The 17558-nt window shown below is 32.8% G+C and overlaps 2 protein-coding genes across 7 annotated transcripts; one reads left to right on the top strand and one right to left on the bottom strand.

The window, feature by feature from the left end:
* Positions 1-3012: 3012 nt before the first annotated feature.
* On the bottom strand, positions 3013-7587 carry LOC107192126 (cyclic AMP-responsive element-binding protein 1). 6 transcript variants are annotated; one of them, XM_015581325.1, is made up of 8 exons: positions 7514-7587; positions 6490-6700; positions 5871-6020; positions 5632-5761; positions 4237-4326; positions 3648-3791; positions 3269-3356; positions 3013-3157 (listed from the first exon to the last, which is right to left on the bottom strand). In XM_015581325.1, the coding sequence occupies exons 2-8, from the start codon at positions 6679-6681 to the stop codon at positions 3013-3015; spliced, it is 939 nt and encodes a 312-aa protein (XP_015436811.1). In that variant the 5' UTR covers positions 6682-6700; positions 7514-7587. The 6 variants fall into 6 exon arrangements, with proteins under 6 accessions (XP_015436811.1, XP_015436818.1, XP_015436834.1 ...); XM_015581332.1 differs by having other exon boundaries at positions 3269-3329; XM_015581348.1 differs by having other exon boundaries at positions 3269-3329; positions 6589-6700.
* Positions 7588-9872: 2285 nt separating this feature from the next.
* On the top strand, positions 9873-13289 carry LOC107193287 (transmembrane protein 47). The gene is made up of 6 exons (XM_015582691.1): positions 9873-10050; positions 10862-10922; positions 12134-12320; positions 12489-12638; positions 12711-12773; positions 12851-13289. Exons 2-6 carry the CDS (start codon positions 10872-10874, stop codon positions 13063-13065), a joined length of 666 nt encoding a protein of 221 aa, XP_015438177.1. The 5' UTR covers positions 9873-10050; positions 10862-10871; the 3' UTR covers positions 13066-13289.
* Positions 13290-17558: the final 4269 nt, after the last annotated feature.

Here is a 17558-nt window from a genome sequence, read left to right as displayed (position 1 = left end):
AAAATACTATCAAGGAGGAATGGACACATATTGGAATGGATTCACAGTACACATACATAGTATTTATTAAATATTTTTTTTATAAGTTGTACATTCAAAACGCATGATGAAAATTTTTACCAATTGTATGATATCATGATTATTTAATTACATGCACTACCAACTGAAATGTGTTCTTTATAATAATTCATTATATAATTGTTAAATAAGATTTCATTTAGTTTTATTCATTGCAGGTTTTGCAACAATATTGCCAGAAATCACAAACATGTTCAAATTTAATAAATGGTTAGTATTATTTGTTATAACAAACTTTATTGTTATATGTAAAAATAATATGATGATATTTGAACCACTAATTATGAATTCATGATTATTTTTTACATGCACTACCAACTGAATTTTAAAACTCTGATAGAAAATAATAGTAAGTCTATTATGATGTACATATTTTCTTATATTGTTGTTTCAGGTAATCAATCAGTTCAACAGGGCTGTATCATATAATTTGTACTTCATTGGAGAAATCACATATGTTATACATCAAATTTTATAAATCATTTGTATATACTCTGTATTACGTTACATATAAAAATTAAATTATTAAAAATAAAAATCATGTAATTTTATTTATATTTCCCTTCTTTATTTTGATACATTATTTATAGAGATAATACTACTTTTTAAGAGGTTTATGAACTATATTTTTTAAAGGCAGATGATATGTAAAAATACATATATTATTTATGTACAATATTTCATAATATCGGTGCAGCAATCAAGATATACATATATCTTACAAATGATTAACATTAGAACACGGATGAAAGTGTAAGGAGGACTGATCCTCGTAACTAAAATTTTAATCTGTAAGAAAAAAGGAACTTATAGTGAAACGCTTTTAATCCATATCACGTCACTATAAGTACATTGTACTTTGAGTTCACAGAGATAGAATTCGGAAATGATCCAGTTTTCAGTTTAGTAAAAACTGTATAATTATAAATTGCACATCAAGCATGTATATGAAGAATATATACTTCCATTCATCAAAAATTTAAAGAAACAAGTTATGACATCCTGTAGCTAGACGAGACAAAGTATTTCCAGTCTGATCAACCACATAAAAATTCACTTAAAAAAGGGATAAATTATTCTTGTAATTAAGAATGACACATGTACAAATCACATGCAAATCTATTTCATTATCCTATTCGGTGTAAATTATGGTATGTACAATAAATATTTAAAATAATATAATAATCTTTAAAGCCTTGTTTATATCAATATTAAAAAATGTTAAAGAATTCATGCTGTGTAATCGAATGATCAAACTGGATTTTCGATGTATGAAATTTATATTTCTTATAAACATATAACAATTAAAATTATACATTGAACTGTTTTCATACTTCGGTCAAGGAATAACCATTCTATAAGAAAAATGCATTGGAGAATAATTATTTTCACGGTGGTAAATATGTGTAGGATACACAATGAAAAGATTCATTGACGAACTTAAAAAATTATACGAAAACATTTGATTTTAATCAATTCTTTTCTCTCTATGTTGACATAAAATTCATTCAATCACATCTGCGTGTAATTTACAGTACACTGCGTACACTACATACAACAATGCTTCATATATTTGGATTTAATTTTCAGAATGTACGAGATTAAAAATTCGAATATTAATGTAACTAATTATGATCTTTTGCGCAGGACACAAAACTATAATGTGATATATAATTTAAAAATATCGTATGTACCCATATTTACCTAAAACATAATTTCATACATACAATGTGTTTGCGCGCGGGCGTGTGTATTTGTGTCTGTGTGTTGTGTGTATACGTGTTCAGTACGTGTATCCACGTGTATATTGTATACCCGTAAGTATACAGAATTCTTCAAGGCACTCCAGATATATATTACATTCATATTTTACAAATTCTATTCTTCAATTTTTCGCACTTGAGGCATCTTAAGATAGAAAGTAAAATCAGACGACAATGTTTTTCAACTAATGCTTTGCTACAGCATAGTTCCCGACAGTACAAATCATACTGAGGGTGACACTTTATACAGATACATATTGCAGCAGCCATGATCAAATCAGTAAAATTTCGATCTATTTACAACACCTTCTATCTCATCGATCGTACCGTATTACAGTTTCAGAAACATGTAATAGATTCGTTCGTTCTTTTCCCTTCTCTTTACACCAATTCTGCCTTCTTCAAGTACCAAAAAATAAAGACATCGGAAAACGAAATTATAGACATCTGTTTTTGTCTAACAAATATAACTCTTCTTACGCGAAAACTATGTAATTCTTAAATCGCAGCTGTACCTAATCATTTCTAGATTACGTTAGCACGTATTCTGTATAAGGCGGTTCTCCGAAGTATTCGTATCAGCGACCAATCATATTGTTTATAAATTGACTACTAGTAAACATATTCTCTGGTTTCTTTCTTTTTGTTTTTTTTCTTTTAATAATCCTCGAACATCGACTAATGCAAAGATTCCTAAAATAGAGCGAAACTACACGAATAAAATGTTCCATGTATAGGTGGAATAGTACAGAGTACTGTTCAACATTACACAGTCAATGTAATTTAAATGAATACGCTTCGAAACGTTTATGTTTACTGTCTCTTGTTACCAACACATACTTCGAATATGCGAACATTAATGCGAATTCTTTTTGTATGATTGTTAGTTTATCCAAAATATAGATTGACTTCCTGAATATTGCCTATGAGTTTGCTGCCTTTGCATCATCATATACCTTTGGCTCCTCGCTCTAGTAATAGCAAGTTTCACAAGCCTTTGTATTCGCACTTAAATACAGTATGTTACAGAAACACTTATTTATAAGAATGCATGTACACATCACCATCGCTTACCTAACAACGTTTAGGATAATGTACACAAAGAAGACATGTACAAGGTTTTTAGCCAGTTAATGGTTTTGATACAGCGTCTTAACATCGAACACCAACCTCAGTCAGTTTTCGGTTCGCATAGTTGCTTTAACGATTTCAGTTCTTCTATTAACGTCTGATTTCTATTCTCCAATATCGCAACACGATTTTCTAAACACTTTATATATTCTTTCTTTTTCCTCCTACATTCTCGTGCTGCTTGTCTGCAAGGAGAACAAGTTTACAGTTTTAAATTAAAATATATAAAATAGAGAAAAGAAAATTCATGCGAACGGTAGTTGAAGACAATTGGCGAATTGTCATTTAAATCTTACCTATTCTTAAGCAACCTTAATTCTCTTTTTCTAGCTGCATCTTCTACGACAACACCGTGTCCTGTATAAGCTGGAACATTGCCAGAGGCTGTACTCTTTAAATTTATATCTCCTTCATTTACAATTAATTATAGTAAAATTATAAATTCAAATAATTAACCCTAGAATGACAAAGGGGTCGTTTATGTTTGTGTCGCTTCTATGCTTTGGAATATTTTTACAATAGTCCTTTTATATTCGTGCCAATTATTTCTCTGTTTAAAAGAACTTTCGTATTAAAGAATTTTCGAAATTATTCGTATCTCGAAAATAGGAATATCATTGTGGGGTTAATTACAATCCTTTATAATTGATACGAACGAGATGAAACAGTGCCCACCTGGAACAAAGAACTGTGTATCTTGACCTTGTGCATACTGTACTATAGCTCCGCCAGCGGTCGCAGCATTGCTCATAGTTAATGTATGAAGTCCAGGAACACCCTCTCCTTGGGTTGCAATTTGAATGGTACCAGCCGGAATTACTGCAAAATATATTAGCTTCAGCTACAATACAACTACTGCGTTCTATTTTGTTTATACTAACAAAACAAACGTACACATAGTTGAGAACTATCTGGTAGAGTATACTTTTTGCGCTAAATAAAAATCTATACGAATCCTTAGTAATCATATTTCACTGAATAATTTTGTGTATGCCATATATACATATGTGCGTATGCCTATCCACAAACAGAAGAACCCTGTAAGCAAGGATGCCACACCAAGCAAGTATGATAAAAAATGTTCTCAATTAGAGGTAGCAGAAACAAAGATGAAAGGAATCACTTTAATCTAACAGCTTTACTATCGTTCATCAAAGTTATTTCTCAGATAAATAACGGAACACAGACGCGCTGGAATATGCACAGAATTAAGTGATATATAAAGGACAGCCAGGAAAGATACGTAGAAGAAAAAATAACCAACCTGTCTGATAATGGAGAGAGTGGGAAGACACTTCACTGTCCACGTTAGAATCACACTCAGAAGATGATTCTAGGGGGGGCAATCGACCGTCTGTAACACCGAATCAGTACAACCCCCCGTTATAACAAAATTGTTACCGGTGTCTAACTGAACTTGCTCAATCCCCCATAAAGCTGTATGAATTTCATATAGTAATCTAATTTTTTGAAAACGATGCAACTAACATTTCTTCCGAAATAACTTTCCTGATTGTATAAAAGTGCATAATTGCATATATACCTTTCTTTCTTTCAACAACAATCTGCATCCAGAAAATGCATTAAACGTGAAAATACAAACAGAAACAAACGTATAGTGTCATTTGCTATTTCCTTTCTGGCTGCTGTTTACATATAGTTTACAATAATGTCGTGCAGTCAGCTCATACAAAAAGGAAATAGATGAAAACGAACATTAAAAGTGACTACATGCTTTAAAGTCAACAAAGAGATCAATAACGGACATGACTGTGTTACAAATAAAACAAAATATGAAACTAATGGACACAAATATTTATTGTTATTCATTTGTTCTCGAATTCTTTTGTTACTTTTCAATTCCTTCATCCTACCTCCATTAGTGGATTTTAATTTTACATTTTCAAATGAACCTACAAATAGGGAACATAGAAATTTAAAAAATAAGTATTATAAACATTGAATTAGTTATTACCATGTGATATTTTATTAACTTCAGTAAAATAAGGTATTTCATTAAATGAAGCATATGCGTTTATGGGATTGTATTTGTTTCAATAAAATTAATTATTTCTTATAAATGCAATGCTTTGTTCACACAGGTAGTGATTAGAGGAGATTCCTGTTTTTTTTTTTTTTTTTTTTTTTTTTAAATGTTCAGTTGCTGATAAATTAAACTCGATCACAATATCTTACACCCTAAGCTTGGTATGGCATTCCTTTTTTCATTTACATACATAAGGTGAAATATTAAAAAGCATAGGTAGTCACATTCACACTCCTTAATAAAATTCTAAAGAAAACATAAATGTCTAAATTTTTTTTAGAAAATTTACTATGTTAAACCCGATTCATAAAACAAATGTCTATATTCATGGACTGAAAAAAAAAATAATTATTAAGAAAAGACAATATTTAATTTCACAATATGATTAAAATATATTTTAATAATATCTGTATGAACTGACATGCACTTTATCATTTTCTACACCTCTGTTTATTAATAAAAATATATAAAAATGAGATAAATGGAAGTACTAATTTCATATAAATTTGAAATTTTTCTTGACAAATGTAGTTTGAATGTTTTAACTCTAATATTAAAATCATTAAGTAATCATTTTCAGACAATATTTAAATAGAACAAGAACTAACTTACCTGTAATTTCACCACCCCCTAAGTCATTAAGAATTTTCTTGTAGGATGGTCGTCTGGTAAGAATACCTCCTCTCTGTTCTGGAGATTCTTCTGAGTCTGAAAAACTATCATCACTACCAGTCTCGACCACCTATTATGATAACATTCTCATTAAAGTTTGTTTCTTTACATGTGATTGTTATAATTTTTGCTAATTTAATCTTAAAGTAAATGGACCTTAATTTGATCTTAAAACTTACTTGAAGTGTTTGTAAGCTTGCTTGTGCTGTTTGAATGACAGAATTGGGTTTACTAACAAGAATGACGTTTCCTTTCGAAATGGCGACAGGTTGAATGTTTGTTGCAGTCTGAATAACTGACTGTTGATTAGGTTGTATAACAGACTGTACCTAAATCAACAGATAAATATCAATTAATGTCCTGAACCCACAAAAACACACATTGTCAAATGTATAAACACGAATATATTTTTGTATTGTTTAAATATTTATTAAATAAAAAGACATTTATAAATCCCTACTATTATCATGCATATACAAGTCACTATAATGAAATTATATGACAACAGATCTATCAAAAAGATTCACAGAATGTAGTACATACTATATTCATTGTACCAATAACTTGGAAACAGGTGAATTCCGATTACTGAATTACGAAAAACTAAATTCTAACTTCAGTTCGCAAGGACGAACCAGCATTATGCAAGATTGAATCCATACACAGTGCTCTTAGAGTAACTGATATAGGACCTTATGAGTGTAATTAAAATGTAAATAAATTATGTATGCATGCTTTGAAACAAAAGATGTAAATAAATGATCCAGACATAGATACACAGGAATTTCTCCTGTATACCTGTGTTGTTCCTGACGAAGGTAGCGTCAGTTGCACAATGCTGGTAGAAGCTACCAGATGATGAGTTTGCTGCTGATGTGTTCTATTGAGAGATTGTACCGATGTAGCTATTGCTGGTGCTGCATCGCCACCTTGAGAACCCACAGATAATGGGTCAACAGCTGATCCATTTTCCTCAACCATGCTTTCCATAGCCTGGGGACTTCAAACCCTATAAAGAAATGGCAGTTTCAAAACTATGCATATCCTTAATCACAAATTTTCGGACTCCTTATAATTTTGATTTCCTAATTATTTTCTTTTTTTATATCAATACTATTGAAAATTTATGAATATTATTTAAATTATTAATTACAATACAGAATACTATTTACATTGTAGTGACAAATTCAGAACAATTCGAATGAAAAAAAAAAAGACTACTATACAGAAACGTGCATGATTATTAATTAAAAAAAATCAAATACTTATATATGCATATTCGAAACTTCATGTCTGAGCGCTCAATAAAAGATAAACATGGTTAAAGCAAGTGGAGCCCGAGAATTCGAATGATTGTTAACTTAAAAATCAGGGCTATTTAGTAACGTGCGAGAACTTTTAAATTTCCCGCCATTCAAGCGATCGGCAGTGCTACTGCGTCATTTACATAAGCAGATCTAAAAATAATACGGGAACAATAAACACTTAAGATGCTTTCGTACATGGTCGAAGGGCCAGATGTTGTAAAAAGGGGAGAAACACGATTTAACGTGGCTCAGAATTGCGGCCGATCAGTGTCTCCTAGTGTCAATTAGTGGCGGAAAGAGATGTCAGAATCGTCACGTAACCCCCATTGCCCTTTTCAAGAAATTCGTACATCTTTCTTAAGGCGCCATATTTTACGGCATATTCCACAGCAGACGTAAAACTGTCCGTGTTGATCGCATGAAACGATATGCTGGTTGTTTCGGCAGCATTTCGGATGTGCCGTAAGTGCAGTGGTCCATGCCCGGTTGTTATTATTCTCCAGCTGGGTACTTACCAGTTACGTATTTCTCGTCACCAACTTTGCTGCAATCGGAGTGGGCAAACGGGCAGGTACGTAGCAGCCACGTCAAAACTCCAGTGGCTTCGTCACTGGTGGAGCCCACGACCTCCGCGCTGCGCGTCACAATCAAAATGGCCGACGGTTATCCCTCCACCCCCTCGTAGCTGATCGTGCAACGGATAGTGATGGGACCCGATATCCTCGTGCCGTGATACCGAATCCGTTTCCTTAAAAGTTTTCTCGACAGTTCGAACTAAAGCACGTCGAAACTAAAGAAACAACGAGATCAACTCATTGTATTTCTCGAAGTTTGTTTATAATTACAAGTGACCGAAAAGAGTATTCTATGCATCGCTGTTTCTTGTTTGTTGATAGAAAGCTAAATTTTTATACAATAATCTGACGTGAAATAGTTTTAACTTTCTGTATATTCGAAACAGTATAAACAGTTAAAAGCGAGGGTACTTTTTCATAGTGTGTATGTAGAGTAGTATTCCACAACAAAAAACAGCTGTCTCTCATATTCATCGATTTAATAATCATTATCGTAACTGAAATAGATATTAAAAAAATTCATATTTATCTCGTCGTACTGAATTTGACTTATTGTATTGTATTAGGTCGATAATAAACAATTTTATTTACGTTATTTTTCGTGTGAGTCATTGAAGAAGTTAATTGTGTAAAAATCAAATAAAATTATGCACATATTGTTTCTAATTTTATTTGTCTTATGAGAGAATGTTAATTATTCGTAACGTGAAAATGTTTAAAAAATATCGGATTAGTTTCATCGCTAACAACTTTCAAACCGTCAACCTCTTCACATTTTTCTATCTTTTTGATATCTAGTCTGCATTATCGTGTGATCCGTGTTATTTAGCTATGTACAAAGGAAAGCACGTTAATTAATATCATTTAAAATTACGTACATACATGTATCAGTAACCTGTTTTTCTTCCATATAAACCGTATTTGTTCAATAAACTGTTAATGTTAATTTATTAATTCATCTGGTTTCCATATTTGTATGCTAATTTTCATTCGTATCATGCTCGTCAATTATCATTTTAACGAACTTTTTAAAAGGTTGCATTACGTGTAAAAATAGTATCCAAATGAACTATGACATTAACTTACTTAATTACGTAATTCCACAAAACTAACGATCAATATATTGTTGTGAATTTTCAAAATTAACAGGTTGTAAAATACACTAAATTATGGAGGAAAATAAAATTGATAGAATCACTTTAATTCAAGGAAGTCGTACGAAAACTGTCTTCGTTCATGGAATGTTTGTTCACGTCTGTTATATATGCAATCAACAATATTCTGTAACATAAATATCATTTAAATAATATATAAAATTTAAATATGATATATATCTGTGGATAGACGTAATTACAGATGTAGTAGCTCGATGGAACATTAGTCGTGCTGACGTCATTTAGTGACGTCATGTCGTATTTATGTGGATGCACATATATTCACATGTATACGCTCTGAGTAACTGTTAATTGTTAGAAGTACTTGATATAAATCTATAAACGTTATAGAATAATAAATACAATTTTGCATAACGTAATAGATATTGTTTCTAACGTTTATTGCCTTATGCATGTCAAAGCAATAATTATTCATTAAGTAACACAACTAATGTAAATTTCATGCCATGTTGTTTCCTTATTTATATACATCATACTTATATGCAGATAGTTACGAAAGATTTCGCTCTTTCGAGACTTGAATAATTTAACTAATTCATAGTTAAATTGTATAGGAGGTTAGACTATATATCTGACATCTTTTGAGTTATTAATTTATCGAAAGCAGATTAAAATATTTCTTAATAGGTTCTTAGATGTTAATTGTTGTTATTTAAAAAAAAACCTGGTAGGTGAAGTATTAAAAAATTTCATTTATCGTACTTCATAGTACACTGCAACAATGAAACATTATTTAAACAAGACACAACTTTTGTCACTCAAAAAAAAACGAAAGTTCAATTGGATTTGAACATCTCGCATGTGAATGATGCGAAGAACAAAGCTGTCGTTGTTGTAATACAAAAATAGAATGTTGTTGTATTGGCACTTTAGCGATTACAACTTTAAAATCACTTTCTCTATTGGCTGCATCCAGTCGGGGAGTACTCTGAGGTCTTATTCGTTGCTCGAGGAAACGGTTGAAATGCCAACCAGTGTCGAGGTTAGAAATTCCGTCAGAATGGGAGCCAATAAGAACGTTCGTCACTTGCAAGCTTAGAGCGATTATTCATTGAGGCAATCTGCATTTTCTCGTTGTATGCGTGCTACGAGTACGCGAGCGTGTATCGAAACCTGTTGTTGACACTTCCAGTGACATAACCCTTGCGTTCGAATCGCATTCGTGTTTATATATTTCGAGGCTCGCGTTGTGTCCACGCACGATCTTTTCGCAAGCTGACAGATCCTTCTGTTCTTCCACTTACGCCCGATGCGTCGCACAGTCTGATATTGTTCTATATAAAGTCAATATAGGTCCGTGTAGTAAGTGCCTTTGTTTCGTTGCAAGTAATTGTAGAAATGAATAGTATTTAACGATTGGAGATCGTACGCTTAATCGAAGAGAGAAAATATATAAGTTTGTATAACTTGAAACATTAGTCAGACTGGGTGTGACTAATCTTCGCCGTCGTCAGCACGTGTAACAAAATCTTAACTTTCGAGAGGCAGACGGTTTTTTATTACCGTACAAACGGTGATGTCTGGCTCCATTTAGACCCTCATTCATTGTTTTCCTGTATAGAAGTATATTGATCAGACTTAATATAAACAAATTCGAGTTAGTCATTTGAAAATGTTTTCGTGTATGAATCATACATCTGTATGCTATAAATCCATAGTCCAGCTATGAATGTAGGATGTACAGAATGTGTCACACATAGAACAAAAAAGTGTCCTTCAACATTGTGTCCAATATTTTAAGATTTTGCAGTAATAAAGTATTTCATGAATTAGAACTTGTTAGCATCTATTACATGTTATAAGAGCTAATAATAAGTGAGTGAAGTAGTCTGTAAGAGTTGCAACATTTATGTCCTATAGAATTGCCATTCATTATCTTATGTATGTACAATATATATAGAATAAATGTTATTAGCAGGATCTACGAGACAACTTACTGTCCTTTTATTGTAACATCTATTATAAGATGATCATTAATATGGTTTTCTTGCTCCTGTAATTATTATTACGTAATCTTTACTTTCATTCTTTTACATTAATGGCATATTCATTTTATCAATGTTATTATTTTTCTTTATTTTGTTATTATAAGTTCCTTTTATTCTTATTACAGCTAAGCAACAATGGCTCAAACCACCACCATTGAAACAATCACCATTACCAGGCCACTGAAGGTAAGCTGTAACTTTCATACTTGGACAGTCCAATAATCCAATAACAGTAGAAGATAATAATGGAGTAATAAAACAATCAAATTAAGACTTTTGTATTCACCCAGTATCATAAATAAGAATGTTCAAAGTACAGATTTATAGTATGAAATAGAAGACAGTATTAAGATTAAAGCAGCTAATAAAAAAATGTATTTTTATAATATTAATTCCGTTTACAATAAAGATAAGGAATTATGAAGTTAATTAAGATAAATCAAATTAAAGGTATGAAATGGTATCCTAAATTCTAATTAAAGTAACGTTTCTACGAAATAGGAAGCATCAACGTTCAATGAAAAATTGCATCGTTCTTGTAACCGTGTTATTAAAAAGAAAATATTTCTATAAATGGAACGCGTGCATCTCAAGTTTCGGCACAAGTAAAAACCATCTACGCGCACTGCGCCACGACCTTTAATGGGCGCAGACTCCCTGAAACCCAATTACTCCCCCAACCGCGGACGGAGACTCTGTCCCTGGTTGACCTCGCCGAACGAACAATCTCTCGACACATTTCGCGAACGCTGTCAAAAAATTCTCGCGTCAACAATGTAACATCGCGTGGTATTTGAGGTGGGATCGAAAATTGTTTCGCGAATATTGCGGAAACGTCGACGAATATTCGACCGATGTTTACGTAGGAAGTGTTTCTCTTTCGTGAAAAGGGTTTCGCATCTTCGAGCGGTCTTTAAATGCGTTTCTGTCGTCCGCCGAGCTTGTTTCGCGGAAGAGTGTACGATGTTCCGTAAATGGTACTCAAACGGACCAAGAAAACTGTGAAAAAGTTCGAAACAATTTCGTCTACGTAAGAGGCCTCCGGATTTTGTCCATTTGGGACTGATTTTGAAAGCATATCGTGGATCTACGATGATCATGTATACAGTCGCGGATGATCACATGGGCGATACCGAAATCGCACAGGTACACACACCAGCCACGTTTTGAATTTGTTGAGTGGTGTACCGTTAATGGTTCATTATGATCATGATTGATTTCCATGAATCATATTTCTGTGAAAAATCTTAAAGGCTTTAATATTATCTTGAATGTTATTTAGAATGCATTGATGCACATGTTGCATAATTGTTTGCATTCTTGAGATTTTATTTGTCCTGTTCCTAAAGTGCTCCATTATGATTGTATAATAAATATTGCTTTATCATTTATTACAGGTGATAGCATTCATATGCGGGATAATAGTGATATTGCTGATGATAATGGGTTTAGCTTCCACCGATTGGTTGATGGCATTAGGATGGAGACAGGGTTTGTTTGCACATTGTATCGAGGAGAGTGCACCCACACCATTGCCGTTTAATATGCCAGGTCCAGCTGGGTGTTATCAGTCCAGAGATGTTGGTACGACAAAGTTTCCTTATAAAGTTCTGTTTCTATGATAGGATGGTAACACTGAAATTATTTTGGTATAGAAACATTTTTTAATCAAACGATTTTGTAACATTTATGTAAGATCAGAATCGTGAAATCTAAAGAAATCAACCAAAATAATATTGAATTTCTGTGTAGCCTATATAAGAGCAGCTGCTGCCTTATGTGTAGTCTGTTTATTAACGGACATTGCTGCAACAATTCTCACAGGACTTGGTTTAAGGTCACAGGATAATCGCGATAAGCATAAGTATTACAGATTTGCAGTCTTCTGTATGGGCTTCGCGTGTAAGTACAAACCAGTCCATTAATAAAGACATCCATTTCTGTACTGCATAATTGTAATTCCTTTTGTTTCAGTGGTATCGCTCTTAATAGCTTTGGTGATATATCCAGTGTGCTTTGCCGCGGAACTGAATCTCGGTAAATTTATAATTCAAAAAGATTGCAGAACTCAATTGTATTATTCCATACTAAAATGATATTTCGTATACTTATAGGAAACCGAGCGATGTGGGAGTTCGGTTGGGCATACGGAGTCGGATGGGGTGCGGCTATATTCTTGTTCGGCGGAGCGGTGTTGTTGTTATGCGATAAGGAAAGCGAGGAGATTTATTACAAAGAAAGAAAGATTGTCCGCGACGATATTGGTGGCGGAGGTTCTATGATTGGTATGGGACATCATGGTGGACGAAGTGGGACGCAATTGGCCTAGTGGCATTGCTCCCTGCCCGACGTTGTTCTCTAGGTGATTAATTTCTTCTTTTTCTGTCCTCACATTTTTGATACATTCATGAAGAGACGTACACACACGTAAAAAGAGTGAATGGTTTTTATATGTAGACTACTTGTTACACCAGCATATATTGGACTTAACTAATACTTCGATATATGGGATGTACGAAAAGGCATCTAATCGAATCCGTTAATCGGATACTCGACGGCAAAAAGGGTTTGCGACTTGACTGAAACGTTGATTACGTTCACTCGTTTGTTACCAATTTCCAATCTCTCATATCAACAATTTCGGGACCATCGGTGTTTTTGGTTCACCTATATAATATTGTGTTTTATCCGTATTATACAACCAGAAATATTTTTTATAGTATCTTTACATTACTTTCGGAATTCACTAACCACCTTTTGATACCATTGCCAATGGTAGCATTGATGCTGCGTTTCGTATCTAAAGAATCAATCGATGGACAAAGCCGCGTTTACCGCTACTGTCGTAACTCCAGACGTAATGGGCAAGTAACTTTTTTAATCCAGACCTTTGAATTTGCTAATATTTCGAACTTTTACTGTGCCTGCATTAAAACATCACTATCGTGTCTGGCTAGCTTTGAAAAATGGTTTTTGCTGTTTCGGAGCTGCGCGTTCACGATATTTGAGTACTTAATGCAATTCGATGCCTCCATATTCTCGAAAATGCAAACAAGAATATTCGCGATAAGCAATTAAAAAACATGGAAGGAATTAATACGATTATAAGAACAGAACACTGCCTCGTATTAGTCAAATAATAAATGATTGATTCTTATTTTTGTTTTTGTGTAAAACATGCAGCTTTGATTCAGTTATTATTTATTACATATTAGTATATTTTCTATATGTAGTATGTACATATATACACATATCTATATACATATATTAGATATTAGTAATTTATTATTCGCTTTCATTTATTATTTTTTTTCCTATTATTATTGAAAGTGATATTTGCTTTAATCAAATGATTTGCGTTTTCGCAGCTTTTACCAGAATTCTTTGGTATACAGTATATACATTTACACAAAGTTTATAACTTCGACTTCCACGTATTCCATAGCGTATCATGGCCAAAAATTGTTCGAAGTGACATATCTTGCGATTACGCACAGAAGTATATGAACGAAAATTCGAGTGAAATCAAATCATTCAGTTTCGAATAATAAAAATATTTAAAGAATCGCATGCTTGGGCACACTATGTCGATTAGTACAAATATATGATTATTTTTATTTTTTGAAGATAAAAAAAATATGATTCTTTTCAGTCAGTCTAAAGAATTATAAAATTGTACATTTATCGCGGCATAATTGCACATTAATGAGTATATTATTCATTTTCATATTACTATCTAGTTTATTACTTTTGTATTTGTTATACGTCCTCCTACAGTCTTCCTTTATTTCTCATGGAAATACAAAATGTTCGTTTATCGTACCATGAAACATGCAAACGCTACCTCCAGTAAATATTTGATTTTTCCCGTGCAATTGTTTTCGGACTATACAAAGTAAGCAACGGGAAAACATTTTTCTTCCAAGCTGATAAAACACGATTTGAATCAGTTTTCCAAGAGATTAACTTCAGTTGTCTCTCGTGTTATACCTTACACATTACAATACTACGACTTTTTCCGTGATCACTCGCATAAAATATTTGCTTCATGTTGTCATTTCTACGGTGACCTTTCTTTTCCAAGACAGTTCAAACGACTGGAAATTCCGAGAGATTCATTTTGCGAAACGTTTTGAAGTAAACAGTTGTGCAAATTTAAAATACGTATGTACAAGGCTGGTATGAACTATCGACAAGACGGTCTTCTTTTTTTATAAAAATTTTCCAATACTTCCAGAAACACTTATTTTCGTTTCCAAGAACGAACAGAGTTAGTATGTGTCATTTGTATCGACAGTAATTTTACCAAATTATCGGACACATTTGAACGAAACATGTATGCAATGTGAGAGCTGAGATATGCACGCGTTATGAAGTTTCCAATGATAGTGTCAGTATCACGAAACACGTATGAATGGTGATATTGCGAGGTTCCATTGAATCCAAACTGAACAAAGATACAATTTCTAGCAGTATTATATACATATATATATTTCATAGTGACTCTTGTTCAGTGATCACTCCTTCGTTCTTGTTTTCCTTTAATCATTCGTAATAGAACAAACGTTTATGATTTCCACCCATTGTCTTTAGGGAGAGGTTATGCTTCTCCGATGAATCGAATTAACATATTTATGTTGAACACAGCACCAAATATTTATGTGTGCGATGGAATAGAGGCAGCTCGGGCAGGTATTATCTTATTATGTTATCTGCATTACATACGTGTACGTATATGTATATATAGGTATTTTATAAATACATGTAATAGAATGATACACTCGCAGTTACTGCGATACTTCTAAAGAAAGAAAGAAAGAAAGAAAGAAAGAGAACGAAATCTTAACGGGGAACGAAATTCCATACACATGCACTTCGTATAACGCGGCCGATCAATCATGCTTTCTATGAACGGGGGAAAAGAAAGAAAGAATGGAAAAGGACTTTTAAGATTAAGAATTACAGTGCGTTTGATTCTTTGCTGAACACTGTCGATTTGCGCCTTTCGATTTTGATATGTGCTATTAAATGACATAGGAGTACTACGTAAGACTAAGTGTAACCGAGTACTGAAATGTGTTTTAAAAAAACGAAGAACAAGCGAGTCGTTGATACGTTAATTAAGAAGTTTTATGATATATATATATATACAGGAGATTATTATATGTCGACAAAGGGAGGATTGAGAAGTGATTGTAAATTGAGTACAATAGTAATTGCATTCTATCTGCCACCAGTAGTCACTCCTTGAAAAGACTAAATAAGGCTGGCATAGTATAGAACATTTTGGTACATTTAAGTGGCAGCCTGAAACTACAGACTACTCGTATACAATGAAATCGTGTTTATAGAACTTCTGTTTTTCATGGGGGCGAAAAATGTCCAACTTGCATTCACCACCCACGCATTGAAATCGCAGTGTAGATAACTATCCATTGTTTTCTACTCGATTATCAGAGAATTAATATAAAAACGATTTAGACAGGCATAAGATGATTGTGTAATTAAGTGATGATAGGTATAACGTAGAATTAATAGAGCACCATTCCAGAGTAAAAAAAAAGAAAATATCATGGTTATCTGTTGCGTGCACAAATTCTCAAATGAAGAAGCAGATTCTCAGTCGTGTACAAGAAACGTGGAATTATTCCAATGGAACAATTGAACGAACGTAAATGAAGAATATATATGCGATACTTTTATGAAATTAATATTACTGTAACATTAAAATTAGAAATCTTCAAAAGCACGATGGAGAAACTCTTTTTATCAGAGAATTATTTTTACGACGGTTACTTCCTAATTTGTACATTGTGATAACTAGACTACGGATTTTACACATCTATAGTGTACAATGTGTAATCAAACTCGATAATATTTCACAAGATTTTTATTTTACTTGAAATCGTGCAAAACTTCTAATGGAGTAGTAAACAAATTTTTCTAAATCAATCCATAAAAATTTATATTTGCATGCAAATCCGTAGACTAGTTAGGAAAAGATTACACCCTGAAAAGAATAGTTGAAACCAGTTAATGATTATTTATAATACAAATGTTTGCAAAGTAGAAAGTCTATTGTACGTGATAGAGTCACGGTACAGCACACACGGTAGATGAACATAATTTAGCCGATATTTAACATTTCATATTGTATAGTACACATATCGTACTTATCCATGCATATCGTAGTTGGTGTCCCAAGAAGGTGTAGCGCAAAGAAATTGTAAATTCGTTTTTCCGCAGTCAGAAGTGTTACGAAGCGATACTAGTAGGATTATACGAGAAAATTATTTATGCGCCATATTACAGTGTAAAACATATCGTAATATTGTACAAAGAATAAACTATACATCTGAAAAAATAGAATCCCGAGTATCAATTTTTATCCTCTGACAAACATATATTTTAGAAATTTAAATCAAGAAAATAAATTTCACATCTGAGAAACATGAAATTCTTATTAATATCTCTTTGAATGAAACGTTATTTTGAATCTGTTGCGTACTGCAATTAACATCTAAATAAATTCCGTTTATATACCACGGCTTTTCAAGAATCATATAATTTATACAGGAACACGGCGAAGGGGGGATACGAAATAGTCGGTGTTCGTTTTTAAATAATTATTAATATTCAGCAATATAGAGCGATACAAAGAGTGAAAAATTATCGTACTGAAGAGAGACTCTGTGAACGCTAAACATAACAAAAATTTTTTCGGACTATAACAATGATACAACGCTACGACGACGATTTTAAGTAATAAATACATGTGTGTGCACGTCTGCTGTAATAGTGTGCGTGTACGTACATGTAACG

Source organism: Dufourea novaeangliae, unplaced genomic scaffold (genome assembly GCF_001272555.1).
Source record: "Dufourea novaeangliae isolate 0120121106 unplaced genomic scaffold, ASM127255v1 scaffold7, whole genome shotgun sequence".
In the NCBI taxonomy this organism is placed as follows: Eukaryota; Metazoa; Arthropoda; class Insecta; order Hymenoptera; family Halictidae; genus Dufourea; species Dufourea novaeangliae.
This window is presented reverse-complemented; position numbering and strand designations above follow the sequence as displayed.